Source organism: Thalassophryne amazonica, chromosome 10, assembly GCF_902500255.1.
Source record: "Thalassophryne amazonica chromosome 10, fThaAma1.1, whole genome shotgun sequence".
NCBI lineage: Eukaryota > Metazoa > Chordata > Actinopteri > Batrachoidiformes > Batrachoididae > Thalassophryne > Thalassophryne amazonica.
The window spans coordinates 116,481,840-116,504,890 of NC_047112.1; the positions used below are offsets into that span (position 1 = coordinate 116,481,840).

General features: G+C 46.5%; 1 protein-coding gene across 1 annotated transcript in view; it reads right to left on the bottom strand.

The window, feature by feature from the left end:
• Window positions 1–23,051, bottom strand: part of szt2 (SZT2 subunit of KICSTOR complex) — a 701,839-nt gene that overhangs the window by 334,183 nt on the left and 344,605 nt on the right. The window contains 5 exon segments of the mRNA XM_034179252.1: window positions 6,014–6,166; window positions 10,708–10,828; window positions 11,028–11,148; window positions 12,891–13,023; window positions 20,623–20,697. Of these exon segments, the coding sequence (XP_034035143.1) occupies window positions 6,014–6,166; window positions 10,708–10,828; window positions 11,028–11,148; window positions 12,891–13,023; window positions 20,623–20,697 (603 nt within the window).

Below are 23,051 nucleotides of genomic sequence, written 5' to 3' on the forward strand. Positions count from 1 at the left end.
GTGGAGGTGTGCTGTGGAGAGGTGGAGGTATGTTGTGGAGAGGTGGAGGTGTGTTGTGGAGAGGTGGAGGTCTGCTGTGGAGAGGTGGAGGTGTGCTGAGGAGAGGTGGAGGTGTGCTGAGGAGAGGTGGAGGTGTGCTGTGGAGAGGTGGAGGTGTGTTGTGGAGAGGTGGAGGTGTGTTGTGGAGAGGTGGAGGTCTGCTGTGGAGAGGTGGAGGTATGTTGTGGAGAGGTGGAGGTGTGTTGTGGAGAGGTGGAGGTATGTTGTGGAGAGGTGGAGGTGTGTTGTGGAGAGGTGGAGATGTGCTGTGGAGAGGTGGAGGTATGTTGTGGAGAGGTGGTGTGCTGTGGAGAGGTGGAGGTGTGTTGTGGAGAGGTGGAGGTATGCTGTGGAGAGGTGTGCTGAGGAGAGGTGTGCTGTGGAGAGGTGTGCTGAGGAGAGGTGTGCTGTGGAGAGGTGGAGGTGTGCTGTGGAGAGGTGTGCTGTGGAGAGGTGGAGGTGTATTGTGGAGAGGTGGAGGTGTGCTGTGGAGAGGTGTGCTGTGGAGAGGTGGAGGTGTGCTGTGGAGAGGTGGAGGTATGCTGTGGAGAGGTGTGCTGTGGAGAGGTGGAGGTATGTTGTGGAGAGGTGGAGGTATGTTGTGGAGAGGTGGAGGTGTGCTGTGGAGAGGTAGAGGTGTGGTGTGGAGAGGTGGAGGTGTGCTGTGGAGAGGTGGAGGTGTGCTGTGGAGAGGTGGAGGTATGCTGTGGAGAGGTGTGCTGAGGAGAGGTGTGCTGTGGAGAGGTGGAGGTGTGCTGTGGAGAGGTGTGCTGTGGAGAGGTGGAGGTATGTTGTGGAGAGGTGGAGGTATGTTGTGGAGAGGTGGAGGTGTGCTGTGGAGAGGTGGAGGTGTGGTGTGGAGAGGTGTGCTGTGGAGAGGTGTGCTGAGGAGAGGTGTGCTGTGGAGAGGTGGAGGTATGTTGTGGAGAGGTGGAGGTGTGTTGTGGAGAGGTGGAGGTATGTTGTGGAGAGGTGGAGGTGTGCTGTGGAGAGGTGGAGGTGTGGTGTGGAGAGGTGTGCTGTGGAGAGGTGTGCTGAGGAGAGGTGTGCTGTGGAGAGGTGGAGGTGTGCTGTGGAGAGGTGGTGGTGTGCTGTGGAGAGGTGTGCTGTGGAGAGGTGGAGGTGTATTGTGGAGAGGTGGAGGTGTGCTGTGGAGAGGTGTGCTGTGGAGAGGTGGAGGTGTGCTGTGGAGAGGTGGAGGTATGCTGTGGAGAGGTGTGCTGTGGAGAGGTGGAGGTGTGCTGTGGAGAGGTGGAGGTGTGTTGTGGAGAGGTGGAGGTGTGTTGTGGAGAGGTGGAGGTGTGCTGTGGAGAGGTGGAGGTGTGTTGTGGAGAGGTGGAGGTCTGCTGTGGAGAGGTGGAGGTATGTTGTGGAGAGGTGGTGTGCTGTGGAGAGGTGGAGGTGTGTTGTGGAGAGGTGGAGGTGTGTTGTGGAGAGGTGGAGGTGTGTTGTGGAGAGGTGGAGATGTGCTGTGGAGAGGTGGAGGTGTGCTGTGGAGAAGTGGAGGTATGTTGTGGAGAGGTGGAGGTGTGTTGTGGAGAGGTGAAGGTGCGTTGTGGAGAGGTGGAGGTGTGCTGTGGAGAGGTGGAGGTGTGCTGAGGAGAGGTGGAGGTGTGCTGTGGAGAGGTGGAGGTATGCTGTGGAGAGGTGTGCTGAGGAGAGGTGTGCTGTGGAGAGGTGTGCTGTGGAGAGGTGGAGGTGTGCTGTGGAGAGGTGTGCTGTGGAGAGGTGGAGGTGTATTGTGGAGAGGTGGAGGTGTGCTGTGGAGAGGTGTGCTGTGGAGAGGTGGAGGTGTGCTGTGGAGAGGTGGAGGTGTGTTGTGGAGAGGTGGAGGTGTGTTGTGGAGAGGTGTGCTGTGGAGAGGTGTGCTGTGGAGAGGTGGAGGTGTGCTGTGGAGAGGTGGAGGTGTGTTGTGGAGAGGTGGAGGTGTGCTGTGGAGAGGTGGAGGTGTGCTGTGGAGAGGTGGAGGTGTGCTGTGGAGAGGTGTGCTGTGGAGAGGTGTGCTGAGGAGAGGTGTGCTGTGGAGAGGTGGAGGTGTGCTGAGGAGAGGTGGAGGTGTGCTGTGGAGAGGTGTGCTGTGGAGAGGTGTGCTGTGGAGAGGTGGAGGTGTGCTGTGGAGAGGTGGAGGTGTGTTGTGGAGAGGTGGAGGTGTGTTGTGGAGAGGTGGAGGTGTGCTGTGGAGAGGTGGAGGTGTGCTGTGGAGAGGTGGAGGTGTGCTGTGGAGAGGTGTGCTGTGGAGAGGTGTGCTGAGGAGAGGTGTGCTGTGGAGAGGTGGAGGTGTGCTGAGGAGAGGTGGAGGTGTGCTGTGGAGAGGTGGAGGTGTGCTGTGGAGAAGTGTGCTGTGGAGAGGTGTGCTATGGAAAGGTGTGCTGTGGAGAGGTGGAGGTGTGCTGTGGAGAGGTGGAGGTGTGCTGTGGAGATGTGGAGGTATGTTGTGGAGAGGTGGAGGTGTGTTGTGGAGAGGTGGAGGTGTGTTGTGGAGAGGTGGAGGTGTGCTGTGGAGAGGTGTGCTGTGGAGAGGTGGAGGTGTGCTGAGGAGAGGTGGAGGTGTGCTGTGGAGAGGTGGAGGTATGTTGTGGAGAGGTGGAGGTGTGTTGTGGAGAGGTGGAGGTGTGTTGTGGAGAGGTGGAGGTGTGCTGTGGAGAGGTGGAGGTGTGCTGTGGAGAGGTGGAGGTATGTTGTGGAGAGGTGGAGGTGTGCTGTGGAGAGGTGGAGGTGTGCTGTGGAGAGGTGGAGGTGTGTTGTGGAGAGGTGGAGGTGTGCTGTGGAGAGGTGTGCTGTGGAGAGGTGGAGGTGTGCTGAGGAGAGGTGGAGGTGTGCTGTGGAGAGGTGGAGGTGTGCTGTGGAGAGGTGGAGGTATGCTGTGGAGAGGTGTGCTGAGGAGAGGTGGAGGTGTGCTGTGGAGAGGTGTGCTGAGGAGAGGTGGAGGTGTGCTGTGGAGAGGTGGAGGTGTGCTGTGGAGAGGTGTGCTGTGGAGAGGTGTGCTGTGGAGAGGTGGAGGTGTGCTGTGGAGAGGTGGAGGTGTGCTGTGGAGAGGTGTGCTGTGGAGAGGTGTGCTGTGGAGAGGTGTGCTGAGGAGAGGTGGAGGTGTGCTGAGGAGAGGTGGAGGTGTGCTGTGGAGAGGTGGAGGTATGCTGTGGAGAGGTGTGCTGAGGAGAGGTGTGCTGTGGAGAGGTGTGCTGTGGAGAGGTGGAGGTGTGCTGTGGAGAGGTGGAGGTGTATTGTGGAGAGGTGGAGGTGTGCTGTGGAGAGGTGTGCTGTGGAGAGGTGGAGGTGTGCTGTGGAGAGGTGGAGGTATGCTGTGGAGAGGTGTGCTGTGGAGAGGTGTGCTGTGGAGAGGTGGAGGTGTGCTGTGGAGAGGTGGAGGTGTGTTGTGGAGAGGTGGAGGTGTGTTGTGGAGAGGTGGAGGTGTGCTGTGGAGAGGTGGAGGTGTGCTGTAGAGAGGTGGAGGTATGCTGTGGAGAGGTGTGCTGTGGAGAGGTGTGCTGAGGAGAGGTGTGCTGAGGAGAGGTGGAGGTGTGCTGAGGAGAGGTGGAGGTGTGCTGTGGAGAGGTGGAGGTGTGCTGTGGAGAAGTGTGCTGTGGAGAGGTGTGCTATGGAAAGGTGTGCTGTGGAGAGGTGGAGGTGTGCTGTGGAGAGGTGGAGGTGTGCTGTGGAGATGTGGAGGTATGTTGTGGAGAGGTGGAGGTGTGTTGTGGAGAGGTGGAGGTGTGCTGTGGAGAGGTGGAGGTGTGCTGTGGAGAGGTGGAGGTGTGCTGTGGAGAGGTGTGCTGTGGAGAGGTGGAGGTGTGCTGAGGAGAGGTGGAGGTGTGCTGTGGAGAGGTGGAGGTATGTTGTGGAGAGGTGGAGGTGTGTTGTGGAGAGGTGGAGGTGTGTTGTGGAGAGGTGGAGGTGTGCTGTGGAGAGGTGGAGGTGTGCTGTGGAGAGGTGGAGGTGTGCTGTGGAGAGGTGGAGGTGTGTTGTGGAGAGGTGGAGGTGTGCTGTGGAGAGGTGTGCTGTGGAGAGGTGGAGGTGTGCTGAGGAGAGGTGGAGGTGTGCTGTGGAGAGGTGGAGGTGTGCTGTGGAGAGGTGGAGGTATGCTGTGGAGAGGTGTGCTGAGGAGAGGTGGAGGTGTGCTGTGGAGAGGTGTGCTGTGGAGAGGTGTGCTGAGGAGAGGTGGAGGTGTGCTGTGGAGAGGTGGAGGTGTGCTGTGGAGAGGTGTGCTGTGGAGAGGTGTGCTGTGGAGAGGTGGAGGTGTGCTGTGGAGAGGTGGAGGTGTGCTGTGGAGAGGTGTGCTGTGGAGAGGTGGAGGTGTGCTGTGGAGAGGTGGAGGTGTGCTGTGGAGAGGTGTGCTGTGGAGAGGTGGAGGTGTGCTGTGGAGAGGTGTGCTGTGGAGAGGTGTGCTGTGGAGAGGTGGAGGTGTGTTGTGGAGAGGTGGAGGTGTGCTGAGGAGAGGTGGAGGTGTGCTGTGGAGAAGTGTGCTGTGGAGAGGTGTGCTGTGGAGAGGTGTGCTGTGGAGAGGTGGAGGTGTGCTGTGGAGAGGTGGAGGTGTGTTGTGGAGAGGTGGAGGTATGTTGTGGAGAGGTGGAGGTGTGCTGTGGAGAGGTGGAGGTATGTTGTGGAGAGGTGGAGGTGTGTTGTGGAGATGTGGAGGTGTGCTGTGGAGAGGTGGAGGTGTGCTGTGGAGAGGTGTGCTGTGGAGAGGTGGAGGTGTGCTGTGGAGAGGTGTGCTGAGGAGAGGTGTGCTGAGGAGAGGTGGAGGTGTGCTGTGGAGAGGTGGAGGTATGTTGTGGAGAGGTGGAGGTGTGCTGTGGAGAGGTGGAGGTATGTTGTGGAGAGGTGGAGGTGTGCTGTGGAGAGGTGTGCTGTGGAGAGGTGGAGGTGTGCTGAGGAGAGGTGGAGGTGTGCTGTGGAGAGGTGGAGGTATGCTGTGGAGACGTGTGCTGTGGAGAGGTGTGCTGAGGAGAGGTGGAGGTGTGCTGTGGAGAGGTGTGCTGTAGAAAGGTGGAGGTGTGCTGTGGAGAGGTGGAGGTGTGTTGTGGAGAGGTGGAGGTGTGTTGTGGAGAGGTGGAGGTGTGCTGTGGAGAGGTGGTGTGTTGCGGAGAGGTGGAGGTGTGCTGTGGTGAGGTGGAGGTGTGTTGTGGAGAGGTGGAGGTGTGCTGTGGAGAGGTGGAGGTGTGCTGTGGAGAGGTGGAGGTGTGTTGTGGAGAGGTGTGCTGTGGAGAGGTGGAGGTGTGTTGTGGAGAGGTGTGCTGTGGAGAGGTGGAGGTGTGTTGTGGAGAGGTGGAGGTGTGCTGTGGAGAGGTGTGCTGTGGAGAGGTGGAGGTGTGTTGTGGAGAGGTGGAGGTGTGCTGTGGAGAGGTGGAGGAGTGCTGTGGAGAGGTGTGCTGTGGAGAGGTGGAGGTGTGCTGTGGAGAGGTGGAGGTGTGTTGTGGAGAGGTGGAGGTGTGCTGTGGAGAGGTGTGCTGTGGAGAGGTGTGCTGTGGAGAGGTGGAGGTGTGTTGTGGAGAGGTGGAGGTGTGCTGTGGAGAGGTGTGCTGTGGAGAGGTGTGCTGTGGAGAGGTGTAGGTGTGTTGTGGAGAGGGGGAGGTGTGCTGTGGTGAGGTGGAGGTGTGTTGTGGAGAGGTGGAGGTGTGCTGTGGAGAGGTGGAGGTGTGTTGTGGAGAGGTGTGCTGTGGAGAGGGGGAGGTGTGTTGTGGAGAGGTGGAGGTGTGCTGTGGAGAGGTGGAGGTGTGTTGTGGAGAGGTGGAGGTGTGCTGTGGAGAGGTGGAGGTGTGTTGTGGAGAGGTGTGTTGTGGAGAGGGGGAGGTGTGTTGTGGAGAGGTGGAGGTGTGTTGTGGAGAGGTGGAGGTGTGTTGTGGAGAGGTGTGCTGTGGAGAGGTGGAGGTGTGCTGGGTCTCTGCAGCCGTAGTATTGAACACACTTTAACCTGGGACATGTCTCTGTATAAGTGACGTTACTGTTAGAAAACCAGGTTTCCAAATGTGACACTCACCCCTGGACACCCCCATATTCGGCCCCATCTTGAGTCGTGGGTGGATGTGGATGACGGTGCTCCATACCACATCACAAGCAAAATGTCCGGGTATAAACTGCATGGTGGCTGCCAAGTAGTCTCTGGGCTGATAGCTGTCCTCACTGGTGTAGTCTGTTTCAACCACAAAACAGGCAACAGATGAGCTACAGTACCAACTGACACACAACAGGACACCAGAAGACAAACATGCTGCTTCTACTGGTACAAGATCACATTCTCATTACGGCGTTTAGCATCGTCACCTGAATGTGTCCACACACACCCACAGACACACACAACACACTGAGTCTCATGGAAGAACATTTTTCTGAACCGCTCTCAAATTCCTCTTAAGCTGTGTTTACACATCACAACGACAAGTCACGAATGCCACGAAGTGCACATTCTTGGCCGCTGATCACGAATGTGATGATTCGGGGCAGAGGTGTCAAGTGCTACAACCTGTTACCACACGTTACGATTAATGGCACGTCTTGCTGGAGAATTATCAGGATTCATTACACACGGTCAAGAATAAGTTTCTGCGTTGTTGTGCGCTATCGCGCAAAAATCAAAATTTAGTCAAAATTTACTCATTCTGGGCCACTGGGAATGAAATGATGTTCAAAACTCTTGTCTGACTCTAGTTTTTAAGAATATGTTACTTGGTCAGCATATACAACCCTGACTTTACACATCACGGTGGATAGATGAGTTATAAAGGGAAGGCATCCTAATCTAAATCACAAGTGGCTCAATACAAGCTAACCTTTGGGAAATGGCTTCAATGCCAGAGGATTTACGTCAGGTGTAGTATGAAAATGGAGCCCATCCATACTTGCAGACTACTGCTGGACACTGACAAGAGATGCTGCATTTAATGGTGACAGGAGACAGACCAGGACGCTCTGAGTAGACACTGAATAAGAACTGATCTCTGTTCTTACATATCGATAAATTATGCTTTTTTTCCCACTTGTGATTCAAAATAAATGTAATATATAAAGTGAAAGAAAAGCATGAAAAGACTAGTTTACGATTTATCATAAACATTGTACTATCAACACAACATAGATATGGAGATGTAAAAAAAAATGTTATTTTGGAAACAGTAGCCAATCAGCCATTTTTAATGTCATATTTGAATTCAGCATGCCAAAAATCCATACAAAATAGCACATTTGATTTATTTCTTTTTTCTTTTCTTCTAAAATTTGTATACCAGTATTTGGCTTCAAATGTACACTCAGTTGCCAGTTTATTAGGTACACTTAGCGAAAATGTAATGTAACGCTGGAGCAAATCCCTCTATCATATACTAAAGGTGCATCCCCTTAAAAATTGCCACCAGGCACCACCGACTTACTTACTTTTGGATTACCCATAAGTATCATGGTCTTAGTTAATCCAGAGGTCGGACGACTACAAACTCTTAAATATGTACACTTAAAAAATAAGTCAACAATGGTCACTATATACATGTTGTTGATGATCTGTATTAAAAAATGTAGATGTAGCCACTGAAATCAGTATCTGAGGGTCACCAAATCCCAGATGACCAAACTGACGTATGAGAAAAGAAAAATCAAATGTTTTTCATTTCGTTGCTGCATGATGACATCATCACACAGACATCGAACAGTGTCAGTGATGAAAATCAGAAAAAGAATGATTTGAAATTTCTTAGTTTTGACTGCTATTTTCTGTCATAATCAAAACTTCATACATGACAATCACGTCATGTGCGATATATGATAATCTTCAGCTCCAACAACGTTGTAGAATCTCAGCCATTTTGTTTCATTAACACTATATTTAAACCAAAAATATACAGGTGCTGGTCATATAATTAGGATATCATGTAAAAGTTGATTTATTTCAGTAAAAAGTAAGTAAGTCCCTTCGGCTGCACCCTTGTTTGCATTTGGGGTCGCCACTGCAAATCCAAGGTGGATCTGCATGTTGAATTGGCACAGGTTTTACGCCGGATGCCCTTCCTGCATCAATTTTTTTCCAGAAACTGTGAGTGACCTCCAGGTGGACACCATTCGGAAAATTAATATGGCTTTCAGGGACGATTTTATGGGGATTAAACAGATTACGGAGTGTTACTGCCGCTTTAAGGACTGCCCACTACTCCTGAGAGCGCGGCGCGCTCCCAGCCCCCATCGACAGGCTGACACCCCGCTGAAACAAGCAGATCATTTCCAACGTGAAGGCTTTGTTGATCCGGGACCTCATCTGACTTTCACAAAAAGGCAGAAAATGTGGACATCAGCACTTTTTCGGCACATTCCACCGTTACAGGAGTTTTTTTCATGGAAAAAGAAGTGGGGGGACGCGCCGCCGTGCCGCTCATGGCGCAGCACAAAACCACCTCGGTGTTGGTCTCTCAGGATGGCTTTCAGATGGATTCCGGTTGCTTTCCAGTCGTGTTGGGTCTGGCGTGTGACATCTTCCTCTTCACAATACACCACAGATTTTCTGTGGGGTTAAGGTGAGATGAGTTTGCTGGCCAATTAAGAACAGGGATACCATGGTCCTTAAACCAGGTACTAGTAGCTTTGGCACTGTGTGCAGGTGCCAAGTCCTGTTGGAAAATGAAATCTGCATCTCCATTAAGTTGGTCAGCAGCAGGAAGCATGAAGTGCTCTACAACTTCCTGGTAGATGGCCACGTTGACCTTGGACCTCAGAAAACACAGTGGACCAACACCAGCAGATGACATGGCACCACAAACCATCACTGACTGTGGAAATTCTATGAGCAGCACCTGTATATATTTGTAATGTCATATTTGAATTCAGCATGCCAAAAATCCATACAAAATAACACATTTTATTTCTGAAGCAAACAACTTCTAAAAATTTGTATACCAGTACATTTTAATGGTTTAAAAACACAAATAGAGAATAATGTGACATGCGCACTTGATTGTCATGATTTTGGCCTGATCGGGCGTTAAGCCCATGTTTTCCCCCCGTTCTGTTGTTCTCTTTCTGCCCCAGCTTTGATTTATTAGTTGTTTATTTGCATCATGGTTTATTCTCTGTTCTATTTTACTTTGCCACTTTGTTTCTTTGTCACTTTTCTTACTTTAGCCATGGCTCAGTTCTATTCTAGTTTGTTCTGCCGGTTTATGTTTTCATTGTTTATCATTTAGTTATCTGTTATGCTGTTATATTGGGTTTTGTTTTGTGTTAATTATGTAGTCTTGGTTTGTCCTGTCATCTCTTTATGTATTTTTTCAGTCATAGTCAGTTCCAGTTTAGTTTTGTCCTAGCATTTACTTTTCATTTTTTTCCTGATCACTTGTCATGTAGTTTCTTCCTCTGTTCTCATTTTATCTTGGTTTACTTTTACGAGTAGTTCTTATGATCATGCCTGATTCTTGTTCCTGTATATTCTGTTTCAGCTCAGTTCATGGTTCCCTGTAGTTCCTCAGTCATATCTGATTATGTTCTCACTTCACATCATTGCACCTGCCCCATGTCTCTCACCTTTTTTTTTGTCTGTGTTGTTTCAACTCACTCACACTCCCTGCACCTGCCCTAGTATCTTTGCTCCTTACATCACTCTCTTGCACAGTGTTTAGTCTTTGTCCATTTGCCACGCCCCCTTTCTAGAATCTTCCCTCCACAGGTGCACCTCAATACCTAATTAGTCTGCACATGCACCTCGTTTACACCACCTGTTATTTAAGCCCTCACAGTCTCACAGCTCACTGCCAATTTGTTGTCTTTTCTACACTCTCCAGCCTTTATTCACAGCCCTGTTTTTGTCCAGCCATGTACCGTATTTTTGCTCTGTTTTTTTGACTGCGCCTTTTACCTTATCTCCGATGTCTGTGTTTGCCTGTGCCACTGATCCCTGCTCGTCAATGACTGCGTTTTTGCCTGATCCCGAGTGTACCTCTGCTCCGCTGACTGACCACATGTGTACCGTACCTGTGCCTGAAATAAAAACCATGTTATCTCTTACACCAAAGCCAAGTCTGGAAATCTGTATTGCAGGTCCAGCCACTCCGGGTCCAAGGGCTCCCTCCCAGTCTGACAATCATCAATCAGGGGCCATCTTGAAAATGGTGCCATCTTGGACTTTTGCCCCATGGTGTACTTTGTAGTGGATCAAGGTCGATATTTTTGGACAATTTCATGCTTATAACACAAAATCCACAATTCAGTCACCACACTGCTGAACTATTCTGTAAAATAATTTGTTTGTGGTTATTCTGAGAAACCAGTTGATCTCTGTAGAAAGACGGTTTTGCCCTCAGGTGATTCAGCCAAAATACTTTTACACCTCACCAGATACTTGAAGAAAAAATAACTGATGTTGTGTTTTTGAAAGAGTTAGCTCTGATTTAATTCAGGCATCAGATTAAATCAGAATTTCAGACTCAATGTCAGAGGAAGTGCTCGGATAAAACTTTGCGATAACTCACAGGAAATTATAATATGGTGTTTTAATCACTTATTTCAATTTATTTGCTCTGTTTTTAATTAAATACAAATAAACAGAAAAGAAAAAACACCCACAAACTGCAAAATTCAGCCTTATACACATTAAGCATAAAAGACTGCCACAGCCTGCAGTGGGGACGAGACAATCATGAGAATGAAGGTGGAGAAGAAGAGTCATCAATGTTTGTGTTCAGTCTGAGCACAGCTCACCATCAGAGGTGTTGATCCTCTGTCTGTAGAGAGAGTCCGTCTTCCAGATGTCTTCCTCACTCTCAGCCACCAGCAGAGAGTTACACACGTGGCTGTCATGCAGATCTTGCAGCAGCATACTCTGCACAGTACACAAGAACATCTATATGTCTGCTGAATAACGCTCACCTTATAACATAATAATCAACACGTTTCAGGCTGAGGAGAGGAACCGAGGTCATCAGCTGGAACAAAAAGGCAACAAATGTAGCTGCTCCACAGTGAATCACTCTGCAAAGGTCCATGAGAAAACAGATAATAACAATGACATCTGTTCGCACCTGATTGACGAGTCGACAGATTTCTCCAATCTTCCTGACCATCATCTGATGTAGCAGCAGGTATTCAGGCTGTTCCTGCTGCTGGTCGTCAGGACACATGTCTTTGCCCATGGTCACGCTCCTACAAAAACATCACAAGCCTTAGGTGGTACAAACGACCGACAGACATGTACAGTGTAAGCATCTAAAATCCACTCCCACCAATGCTGCTACAAATTTAACATGGCTAAGACATTGAACAGAATTATAACAGACAAGGATTGTCTGGAGGCACAAAACTGCAGAGGGAACAGAAACATTTCTGCTGCTTTGAAGGTCCCAATGAGCACAGCGGCCTCCATCATCTGTAAATGAAAGCAGTTTGGATCCACCAGGACTTTTCGTAGAGCCGACCGCCTGTCTAAACTGAGCGATCAAAGGAGGAAGGCCTTAGTCAGGGAGGTGACCAAGATCCTGATGGTCCCTCTGACAGAGCTCCAGCATTCCTCTGTGGAGAGAGGAGAACCTTCCAGAAAGGACAACAATCTATGCAGCAATCCACCAATCAGGCCTGTATGGTAGAGTGTCCAGATGGAAGCCACTCCTTAGCAAAAGGCACATGGCAGCCCACCTGGAGTTTGAAAAAAGGCACCTGAAGGACTCTCAGATCAGGAGAAACAATATTCTTTGGTCTGATTAGACAAAGATTGAACTCTATGGTGTCAATGCCAGGTGTCATGTTTGGAGGAAACCAGGCACCATCCCTACAGTGAACCCTCCTCTGTACCACTTCATCCTGAAGCTGTATAACTGGGGATAGAAAATGCAAAATATGCATTATGCACAATTTCTTCAATCACAGGCAGAGAACCCTGTAACTTCTTCTGGGTGTCTTGGTGGCTTTCCTCACTCTTCTCCTTCTTGCACAGTCACTCAGTTTTTGAGAACTGTCTACTCCACACAGATTTACCACAGAGTGCCATACTGTTTGTATTTCTTCATAACTGATGTAAAGAAAGTTCAAGACATATTTAGTGACTTTGAAATGTTCATGTATCCATCCCCTGACTTGTCCGAAGAAAACTGGCCATTAAACTGATTATTTACAGGTATTATACCAAAGGGGCTGATTACTTATGCAACCCATCATCTTGGCTTTTGTATTTTTAATTAATTAATGTGCACTAATCATGGTGTCTAATCAGCATCTTGGTATGGCACACCTGTGAGGTGGGATGGATTATCTCAGCAAAGGAGAAGTGCTCACTATCACAGATTTAGACTGGTTTGTGAACAATATTTGAGGGAAATGGTGATATTGTGTATGTGGAAAAAGTTCATTTCATACAAAATGGGAGCAAAACCAAAAGTGTTGCGTTTATATTTTTGTTGAGTGTATATCAAGTTGTAGAGATTTACTTTCAGTTTGAGTTTAAGGAAGATGATTTTAGAAAATGTTATATTGAGAAGCCTGATTTATTTTTTGTATTTGAAATGCCATAAACAAATTAAAATGTGTGAAATACCAAGGGGCTGAATACTTTTGTAAGCCACTGTATTTATTTTGTACAAAGCTGTAGCGTTTTATTTCTGAAATAAAGTGAGACATTTTAACATGGAGGTCCGTGGCAATCTTCTAGCTTATGGAGCCAGCCTCATGTTGGTTCTTCAAGGAACTGAAACTTTCCCCACTTCTGGGTCAATTTCATTTTTGAGAGGTGGGGATTGGAGCTTGATCATCACCTGCTACGCTGCTCCTGGACGCTCCTCCTTTTCTGGAATGTGTGGACTTTAATGGTAACGTGCAATACGCTGTTGTGTTATGCTTTTCTAAAGTGACACTGTGCTGTGTGTAGCATTGGTGTTCTTTAGGACTAATCTAACCTGGAATGAGAAAAGACCTTCACTCTGTCCTGGAGGATCTTGACAATCAGCCAAAAGTCTGGCATCAGTGGACAGTCCTGTTCATCCAGAGTGGGACTCTCACACTCTGAGTCACTGCTGCCACCATCATAACCTGCAAACGCACACAGGAAGGCAACACAATGCTGACATTAACCAACTTTACATGTGCAGCCACAGCAAAACGAGTGTGATGTCCGGCACCCCAAACTGATTTTATAGCTTTGTTTTATTTTTTTTTTCTAGTGGGTGAACAGGAGATCCAGTTTGAAAGTGTATATAATGGCTAAAATAGATCTTTGTCATTTGATATTTTATTAATTTAATTAATGAACAACAGAAAAGGGACTTACATTTTGGTGTTTGTCACTGGTGCTTTGGCGTCAACAGTCCAATATGAACTTTAGAGCCCTTCACACATACTTCGAATAAGTACAAATCAGGGGGAATCACAGCGGAACAGCTTGTATGAGTGAACCAGGAAAACATTCAGCTGATGGGCAGGCATGAACAAACCCACTGCGACGGTGTCGTGTGAGCAGGAACACAGTGCGAGCAGCTGGGATGTGGTGCACCACACTGTGCCACTGATGTGGAGAACAATAAAATAAAAACCAGCTGTATAATTAGTGAATATCACTGGGTTGATATAAATAATAAATAAAAGGGAAAGCAATTAACCAGGCTTATTTAACCGTGGGTTAAATAACCCTGGTTAACTGAAAAATTAATGCCACTCACAGGATTCAGTCCTGCAATTTACAAAACAGACAGAAACTTTACCACTGCGCTACAATCATTGTCTTATAAAAGGAGTGTGAAATTGCTAAAATCAGAAAGCAGATAAATGTATTTTTTTTTAAAAAAGGGGAAAAAAAAAGTGCCATGATAACTGACCAAATGCGTTTTTTACAGTGTATTTCTGCTGATACGTGACTGAAAGTGGCGTATTTGTCGCGCTGTTGGCTTGTCAGTATCCTATCAGACAGACGTGACATTCAGATCACCTGCTGTGTATCCACATGAACTGATGGTCCGTTTCTCCAGCCCGTCGCAAAAGCGATATATGTTTTTATGTATTTCCACACGAGGACAGCAAGCACACACACGCACGTGTCCATCAAAACATGGTATGTGTTCTGCAGCTGTGAGGTCCAGGACCAAAGATGTCTCACTAGCTGTTGACAGCCAGCCACGCCCCCATCCGTTGAGCACACAGACCAAGGTGTCACTCTGTGATCAGATGAGAGGCGCCTCGCCTGCAGGGGGTGTGAATGAACCACACGCACACATGTGACACTCTGGAATGCCACATGCGTACTTAGCAACTTCACAGTCATAGGAGCACTTTGACAAATTTCACCGCCAGCTCGAAAGTGATTGTCTGCTGGCAGGTCTTGTCTCAGAGTGATGCTGAAAAACTAATTCATGCATTTATTTCCTCTAGGCTGGACTATTGTAATTCATTATTATCAGGTTGTCCTAAAAGTTCCCTAAAAAGCCTTCAGTTAATTCAAAATGCTGCAGCTAGAGTACTGACGGGGACTAGAAGGAGAGAGCATATCTCACCCATATTGGCCTCTCTTCATTGGCTTCCTGTTAATTCTAGAATAGAATTTAAAATTCTTCTTCTTACTTATAAGGTTTTGAATAATCAGGTCCCATCTTATCTTAGGGACCTCGTAGTACCATATCACTCCAATAGAGCGCTTCGCTCTCAGACTGCAGGCTTAATTGTAGTTCCTAGGGTTTGCAAGAGTAGAATGGGAGGCAGAGCCTTCAGCTTTCAGGCTCCTCTCCTGTGGAACCAGCTCCCAATTCAGATCAGGGAGACAGACACCCTCTCTACTTTTAAGATTAGGCTTAAAACTTTCCTTTTTGCTAAAGCTTATAGTTAGGGCTGGATCAGGTGACCCTGAACCATCCCTTAGTTATGCTGCTATAGACGTAGACTGCTGGGGGGTTCCCATGATGCACTGTTTCTTTCTCTTTTTGCTCTGTATGCACCACTCTGCATTTAATCATTAGTGATCGATCTCTGCTCCCCTCCACAGCATGTCTTTTTCCTGGTTCTCTCCCTCAGCCCCAACCAGTCCCAGCAGAAGACTGCCCCTCCCTGAGCCTGGTTCTGCTGGAGGTTTCTTCCTGTTAAAAGGGAGTTTTTCCTTCCCACTGTAGCCAAGTGCTTGCTCACAGGGGGTCGTTTTGACCGTTGGGGTTTTACATAATTATTGTATGGCCTTGCCTTACAATATAAAGCGCCTTGGGGCAACTGTTTGTTGTGATTTGGCGCTATATAAAAAAAAATTGATTGATTGATTGACTGTTTTCTGCTAACAGCGCAAGTGGCCACACATTTTCTAAGTGCCAAGTGAACGGTGTAGATGTTCATGTGTGTCACTTGGCTGATACCTGCCGCGAGAAGGCTCTCACCATGACACACTTTGTCTTTCAGCTGCTGGTGAGCACAAATAGTTACAGCAACAGGTGTACGAGGCATTGGAGGCAGCTACGATTTTACACCTATTGCATAAGATGCTTCATGCGCAATTCGACCACATTCATACTATGTGTGAAGGGGCCCTTAAACAGGAGTAGAATATTGTTCTCAGTCAACTTGCAAAAACAGTCAGTTTAAAAACAATTCTGATGATGTAGTCCGTGATGCCATGGACTGACTTTGTGTACAGACTGTCTGTTTCCCTCAGCCAATTAAAAAATCCTGTCTTAAATTTGTCCAGATCTTTATCCTAACTTCATTCCAACAGCTCTTCATGGCTTGAGACAGCTTACAGTGTAGTGGATTTGTTTTTTGAGTGTTAGAAGAACACTGTCAATTAGCTCATTCAAATCGTCATCTGTCAGGAAAACAAACTCTGCCATGTTTAGCTAAATGCCATTCCCAGTAGTGTGAGCGAGTGCGGTGGTCGGCCCGTGCAATAGCACATTTCATATAGAACCAAAATTGTAAGTTAAAAAGCACTATTGCGTGGTAAATGAAACACAATGGCAAATGGTATGAATAATTCAGGTCACGTGACATACAGTAGTGTTCAGAATAATGGTAGTGCTATGTGACTGAAAAGATTAATCCAGGTTTTGAGTATATTTCTTATTGTTACATGGAAAACAAGGTACCAGTAGATTCAGGAGATTCTCACAAATCCAACAAGACCAAGCATTCATGATATGCACACTCTTAAGGATATGAAATTGGGTTATTAGTAAAAAAAAGTAGAAAAGGGGGTGGAACATGCTTTTCTCTTTGAAAGCCTGAGGAAAATGGGACATTCAAGACATTGTACAGAAGAACAGTGTAGTTTGATTAAAAAGTTGACTGGAGAGGGGAAAACTTATACGCAGGTGCAAAAAATTATAGGCTGTTCATCTACAATGATCTCCAATGCTTTAAAATGGACAAAAAAAACAAAAAACAGAGATGCATGGAAGAAAACGGAAAACAACCATCAAAATGGATAGAAGAATAACCAGAATGACAATGGCAAAGTTAGGCCAAATTTGGTGCTTGCATCACCATTTGAAGGATCCCTCAGTAAATATTCACTTATCTGCTACACTAATCAAAATGGATAGAGAAATAACCAGAATGACAAAGGCTCGCCCATTGATCAGCTCCAAGATGATCAAAGACAGTCTGGAGTTACCTGTAAGTGCTGTGACAGTTAGAAGACGCCTGTGTGAAGCTAATTTATTTGCAAGAATCCCCCGCAAAGTCCCTCTGTTAAATAAAAGACGTGCAGAAGAGGTTACAATTTGCCAAAGAACACATCAACTGGCCTAAAGAGAAATGGAGGAATATTTTGTGGACTGATGAGAGTAAAATTGTTCTTTTTGGGTCCAAGGGCCGCAGACAGTTTGTGAGACGACCCCCAAACTCTGAATTCAAGCCACCATTCACAGTGAAGACAGTGAAGCATGGTGGTGCAAGCATCATGATATAGGCATGTTTCTCCTACTATGGTGTTGGGCCTATATATCACATACCAGGTATCATGGATCAGTTTGGATATGTCAGAATACTTGAAGAGGTCATGTTGCCTTATGCTGAAGAGGACATGCCCTTGAAATGGGTGTTTCAACAAGACAATGACCCCAAGCACACTAGTAAACAAGCAAAATCTTGGTTCCAAACCAACAAAATTAATGTTTTGGAGTGGCCTGCCCAATCCCCGGACCTAAATCCAATTGAGAACTTGTGTGGTGAAATCAAAAAAGCTGTTTCTGAAGCAAAACCAAGAAATGTGAATGAATTGTGGAATGTTGTTAAAGAATGTTGGAGTGGAATAACAGCTGAAAGGTGCCACAAGTTGGTTGACTCCATGCCTCGCAGATGTGAAGAAATCATGAAAAACTGTGGTTATACAACTAAATACTAGTTTAGTGATTCACAGGATTGCTAAAAAAGCAGTTTGAACATAACAGTTTTGAGTTTGTAGCGTCAACAGCAGATGCTACTATTATTGTGAACACCCCCTTTTCTACTTTTTTTTTTACTAATAGCCCAATTTCATAGCCTTAAGAGTGTGCATATCATGAATGCTTGGTCTTGTTGGATTTGTGAGAATCTACTGAATCTACTGGTACCTTGTTTTCCATGTAACAATAAGAAATATACTCAAAACCTGGATTAATCTTTATAGTCACATAGCACTATTATTATTCTGAACACTACTGTACAACCCACCAATCAAATGACAAGGATCCACTCAGCCTTTATATAAATGAAAATATGACTTTTGAAAGTCAACTGACAAAATACAAAATCACAAAGTATTTGTTTGTTGACATGGTACTTAATAAGGTCCAGTGTCCAAGCAGCAACTTTTTTATTTTTTAGACAGAGCACTGCTGGCAGGACAAACGCCACACACAGAATCTTTGTTTTCAGAGCAGACTGCTTCTTTCTGTGCCAGCTCCAAGTGCTTTCAAGTTGAAAATCTCTCAGCTTTTCAGAGAGGCGCTGCGGCATCACTGCAGTGCTTTTTCAGAACAAGATTATATAGTGGTGTAAAAAGTGTTTGCCCTCTTAAGCTTTTTACATGTAAGAAATATTTTAGGTCACCGAAAACCAACACAAAGAAATCAGGCTTTGTATATTAAATGTCATGAGACTGTTTAACACCTCTTGTTAATGTATTTTTACTTCTAATGTGTTTTTGTATTTGTCTTATTTATTTGTATTTTATTGTATAGATGAATCGTCAGAATCAGAATCGCCTTTATCGTCATTGTAATTTGCATTACAACGAGATTTGAGTGCAACTCCAAAAAGGTGCTTTCCGTGGTACGAGTAATTTTTAGCCAAATAACATAGTGAAATTTAACAGTAAATTATTCAGAATATATGTACAACTAATATAAACATAAGATAAAATAAAATAAAATAAAATGAAATGTTTACTGAAGTAATGTAAAATGACAATTATATACAACTGTGGAATCATATTGCACTGGAATATTGCACATGGTTTACAGATATTGAGAGTGATTTGTTATTGTTCAGTGCAGTGATCGCTCTGGGGACAAAGCTGTCCCCGAGTCTGTTTGTCCTAGTTTTGATTGACCTATACCGTCGGCCGGAGGGTCGTAGGTCAAACAGGTGGTTGCTGGGGTGGGATGTGTCTTTGCTGATGCTGGCAGCTCTGCTGAGGTAGCGAGAGCTGGCAATGTCTTCCAGGCTGGGCAGAGATCAACCAGTGATCCCCTGGGTCGTGTTGATCACCCTCTGCAGCGCTCTCCTGTCTGCTGCTGTGCATCCCCCGTACCACACTGTGATGCAGTACGTCAGGATGCTCTCGATGGTGGCTCTGTAGAACAACACCAGCAGCTTCTCCTCCATATTGTTTCTCCTGAGCACCCTCAGGAAGTGGAGTCGCTGCTGGGCTTTCTTCACCACCAGTGTGGTGTTGGCAGTCCAGGAGAGGCTGTCAGAGTGCTGCACTCCCAGGAACCCGATGGAGCTGACCCTTTCCACACAGTCCCCTTGGATGTAGAGCGGGGCTGGGTCAGCCCTGTTCTTCCTGAACGTCCAGGACTATTTCTTTTGTTTTTGTTGTGTTCAGTGGCAGGTTGTTAGCTGGACACCATGCTGTCAGTCGATTGACCTCATCTCTGTAGTTGGTCTCATCCCCACCTGAGATGAGCCCAATCACGGTGGTATCATCCGCAAACTTTATGATGGTGTTTGTGGGATGGGTCGGAGAGCAGTCGTGCATGTAAAGGGTGAACAGGAGGGGGCTCAGTACACAGCCTTGAGAGGAACCGGTGCTGAGTGTGATGGTGGAGGAAAGGTGGGGGCCAAGTTTCACGGACTGTGGGCGGTTTGTGAGGAAGTCCTTGATTCACTGGCAGATGGGGTGGAGATGCCCAGATGTGTCAGTTTCTGGACCAGGATCTCCGGGATGATGTGGTTGAAGGCTGAGCTGAAGTCCAGGAACAGCATCCTCATGTAGCTCCCCTGGTGCTCCAGGTGGCTCAACGTGGTGTGGAGAGCTGTGGTGATAGTTTGCCCTGTGGAGCGGTTTGCCCTGTAGGCAAAGTGGTGGGGCTCCAGAGTGGGAGGCAGACAGGCCCTGATGTGCTGAGAGACCAGTCTTTCAGTGCAACAGGCCTGTAGTCATTTATGCTCTCCACTGCTGACTTCTTTGGGACTGGAATGATGGTGGAGGATTTGAGGCAGGGTGGAATGATGGCCTGTGAGAGGGACAGGTTAAAGATGCAGGTGAAAACTCCAGCCAGTTGGTCAGCACACGCTTTGAGTACCTTTGCAGGTACACCATCGGGGCCGGCCACCTTCCTGGGGTTCACCGCCTTCAGCACACGTCTCACTTCGTGTTCCTGAAGTGTTAGTGTGCTAGTGCTGGAGGGTGGTGGGTGTGGAGTTGCTGCTGGTCTGTCTGATTCGAAGCAGGCAAAGAAGCGGTTAAGCTCCTCTGCCAGCGAGGCGTCAGACCTAGTATTTCCTGGGTTGCTGCTTCTGTAGTTGGTTATATGATTTATTCCCTGCCACATCCTTCTGGGGTCATTTACAGCGAAGTGGTCCTGTATCTTTTCCTTGTAGGCAGCCTTGTGCTCTCTGATGCCTCTTTTCAGATCGGACCTGGCCGCGCTGTACAGGGCCCTGTCCCCTGATTTAAAGGCGGTGTTGCGGCTTTTTAATAGGGACTGGACTGCACTGTTCATCCAGGGCTTCTGGTTTGGAAAAACCCTGACCCTTTTGTTGACGGTGACAGTGTCAACACAGTTCTTAATGTAGGAGTTTTGGAGTTTAGTTTTGGAAAGCGTGTTCTTCCACCCACCACATTACCTGAGCACAACACTTAAAGATTACAGTGTTTAGGCCAATTTGGATGAGATTAGTTTATATGGGGAGGTGGAGAAATGTAAGTCATTATGGGATAAGAAAGCTTAATATAAATGACAGAGATGGGCGTGATTTCACAGCTGTCAAACACTCCCCCCTCCAACTGGACTGTACCCCAACAAACCTCTGTCAGGCCAGGGACTGAAAAGCATGCTGTGCATGGGGACAGCCCAGAGCACTCAAACTCAGAAATTGGACTGGACTTTGGGGGTCGAAAGTACTCAGGCACAGTCCAGGATGCCTAGTGTGAGAACACCCTTACATTCACTGTTTTGTCAGGACAAGCTCCCTGAGCGGGTTTACTTCACATAACATTAGATTCACTCTTACCTTGCATGTCTGAGTCCAGACTGCCTTGACTGGAGATGACACTCTGTACTCTTCTTGGTCTGAGTTTACCGCCACCTGAGGAGGAAAAGTTAACAGCATTAGCAGGACTGCTGCCATAAGTGCAAGCAGACTTTCTGGTCCCAGAGCCCCTGTGCAGCCATCATACTCACAACAGTTTACACACGTAATGTCATCGATATCATATTTATATTCATATTGTTCGGACTTGGAGAACGATAATGATATTTTTCATATGTTTAATGTTGAATTCCACTAATTTCTGTATCTGAACCAAGGCAGCTACTGATGTATTTTAAAAGGTAAGTATCATCTGAAATAACAGGTCAAATGTATATTCTTTATTCTAACTGCTGGCACCTCTGTTCTGGGATATTATGGTTTAGTTTTCTGTCCGTTTAGACACCACAAACAGGCCTCATCCCTCACAAACCTCTGCAGTCAGGAGCAAATGATGATGTCTATGGAGAATTTGGATGGCTTTCTTCCACCTGCAAAATATACCAAAGATTTGTCCCATCCTGTCTATGACTGAAACAGAGACCCTGATTCCAATCTTCTCGATTGGACTACTGCAATATTCTATTTTCTTGTTTACCGTATTCCAGCATTAAGTGTCTACAATTGGTTGAAAATGCTGCTGCCAGACTATTGACAGGAAACAAAATTCAACCACAATACACCCATTACAGCATCTCTTCACTGGCTTCCTGTCTGACGTCAGATTTTAAGGTTCTGCTATTAACCTACAAAATTATTCCAGGACTGGCACCTCTTTAACTGACTGAATTAAACCCTATGTACCAGCCTGGGCTTTGCGTTCTCAGGGTAGAGGACTACTTTGTATCCCTAGGGTGAATAAAACGTGTGCAGGCCACAGAGCCTTCTCTTTTCGTGCACCTGCTTTGTGGAATGATCTCCCCATTTACATGAACAAATTGTAATCTATTAGATAAATATGATTCAAACCAGCGCAGTGCCTTTAATACCTATGACATGCTCTAATCTCTGTAATAAAATTTTATGGTCAACAGCATCAAAAGCAGCACTGAGGTCTAACAGAACAAGCACAGAGATGAGTCCACTGTCCGAAGCCATAAGAAGATCATTTGTAACCTTCACTAATGCTGTTTCTGTACTATGATGAATTCTAAAACCTGACTGAAACTCTTCAAATAGACCATTCCTCTGCAGATGATCAGTTAGCTGTTTTACAACTACCCTTTCAAGAATTTTTGAGAGAAAAGGAAGGTTGGCGATTGGCCTATAATTAGCTAAGATAGCTGAGTCAAGTGATGGCTTTTTAAGTAATGGTTTAATTACTGCCACCTTAAAAGCCTGTGGTACATAGCCAACTAATAAAGATAGATTGATCATATTTAAGATCGAAGCATTAAATAATGGTAGGGCTTCCTTGAGCAGCCTGGTAGGAACGGGGTCTAATAAACATGTTGATGGTTTGGATGAAGTAACTAATGAAAATAACTCAGACAGAACAATCGGAGAGAAAGAGTCTAACCAAATACCGGCATCACTGAAAGCAGCCAAAGATAACGATACGTCTTTGGGATAGTTATGAGTAATTTTTTCTCTAATAGTTCAAATTTTATTAGCAAAGAAAGTCATGAAGTCATTACTAGTTAAAGTTAAAGGAATACTCGGCTCAACAGAGCTCTGACTCTTTGTCAGCCTGGCTACAGTGCTGAAAAGAAACCTAGGGTTGTTCTTATTGTCTTCAATTAGTGATGAGTAGTAAGATGTCCTAGCTTTACGGAGGGCTTTTTTATAGAGCAACAGACTCTTTTTCCAGGCTAAGTGAAGATCTTCTAAATTAGTGAGACGCCATTTCCTCTCCAACTTACGGGTTATCTGCTTTAAGATGCGAGTTTGTGAGTTATACCACGGAGTCAGGCACTTCTGATTTAAAGCTCTCTTTTTCAGAGGAGCTACAGCATCCAAAGTTGTCTTCAATGAGGATGTAAAACTATTGACGAGATACTCTATCTCACTTACAGAGTTTAGGTAGCTACTCTGCACTGCGTTGGTATATGGCATTAGAGAACATAAAGAAGGAATCATATCCTTAAACCTAGTTACAGCGCTTTCTGAAAGACTTCTAGTGTAATGAAACTTATTCCCCACTGCTGGGTAGTCCATCAGCGTAAATGTAAATGTTATTAAGAAATGATCAGACAGAAGGGAGTTTTCAGGGAATACTGTTAAGTCTTCAATTTCCATACCATAAGTCAGAACAAGATCTAAGATATGATTAAAGTGGTGGGTGGACTCATTTACATTTTGAGCAAAGCCAATTGAGTCTAATAATAGATTAAATGCAGTGTTGAGGCTGTCATTCTCAGCATCTGTGTGGATGTTAAAATCGCCCACTATAATTATCTTATCTGAGCTAA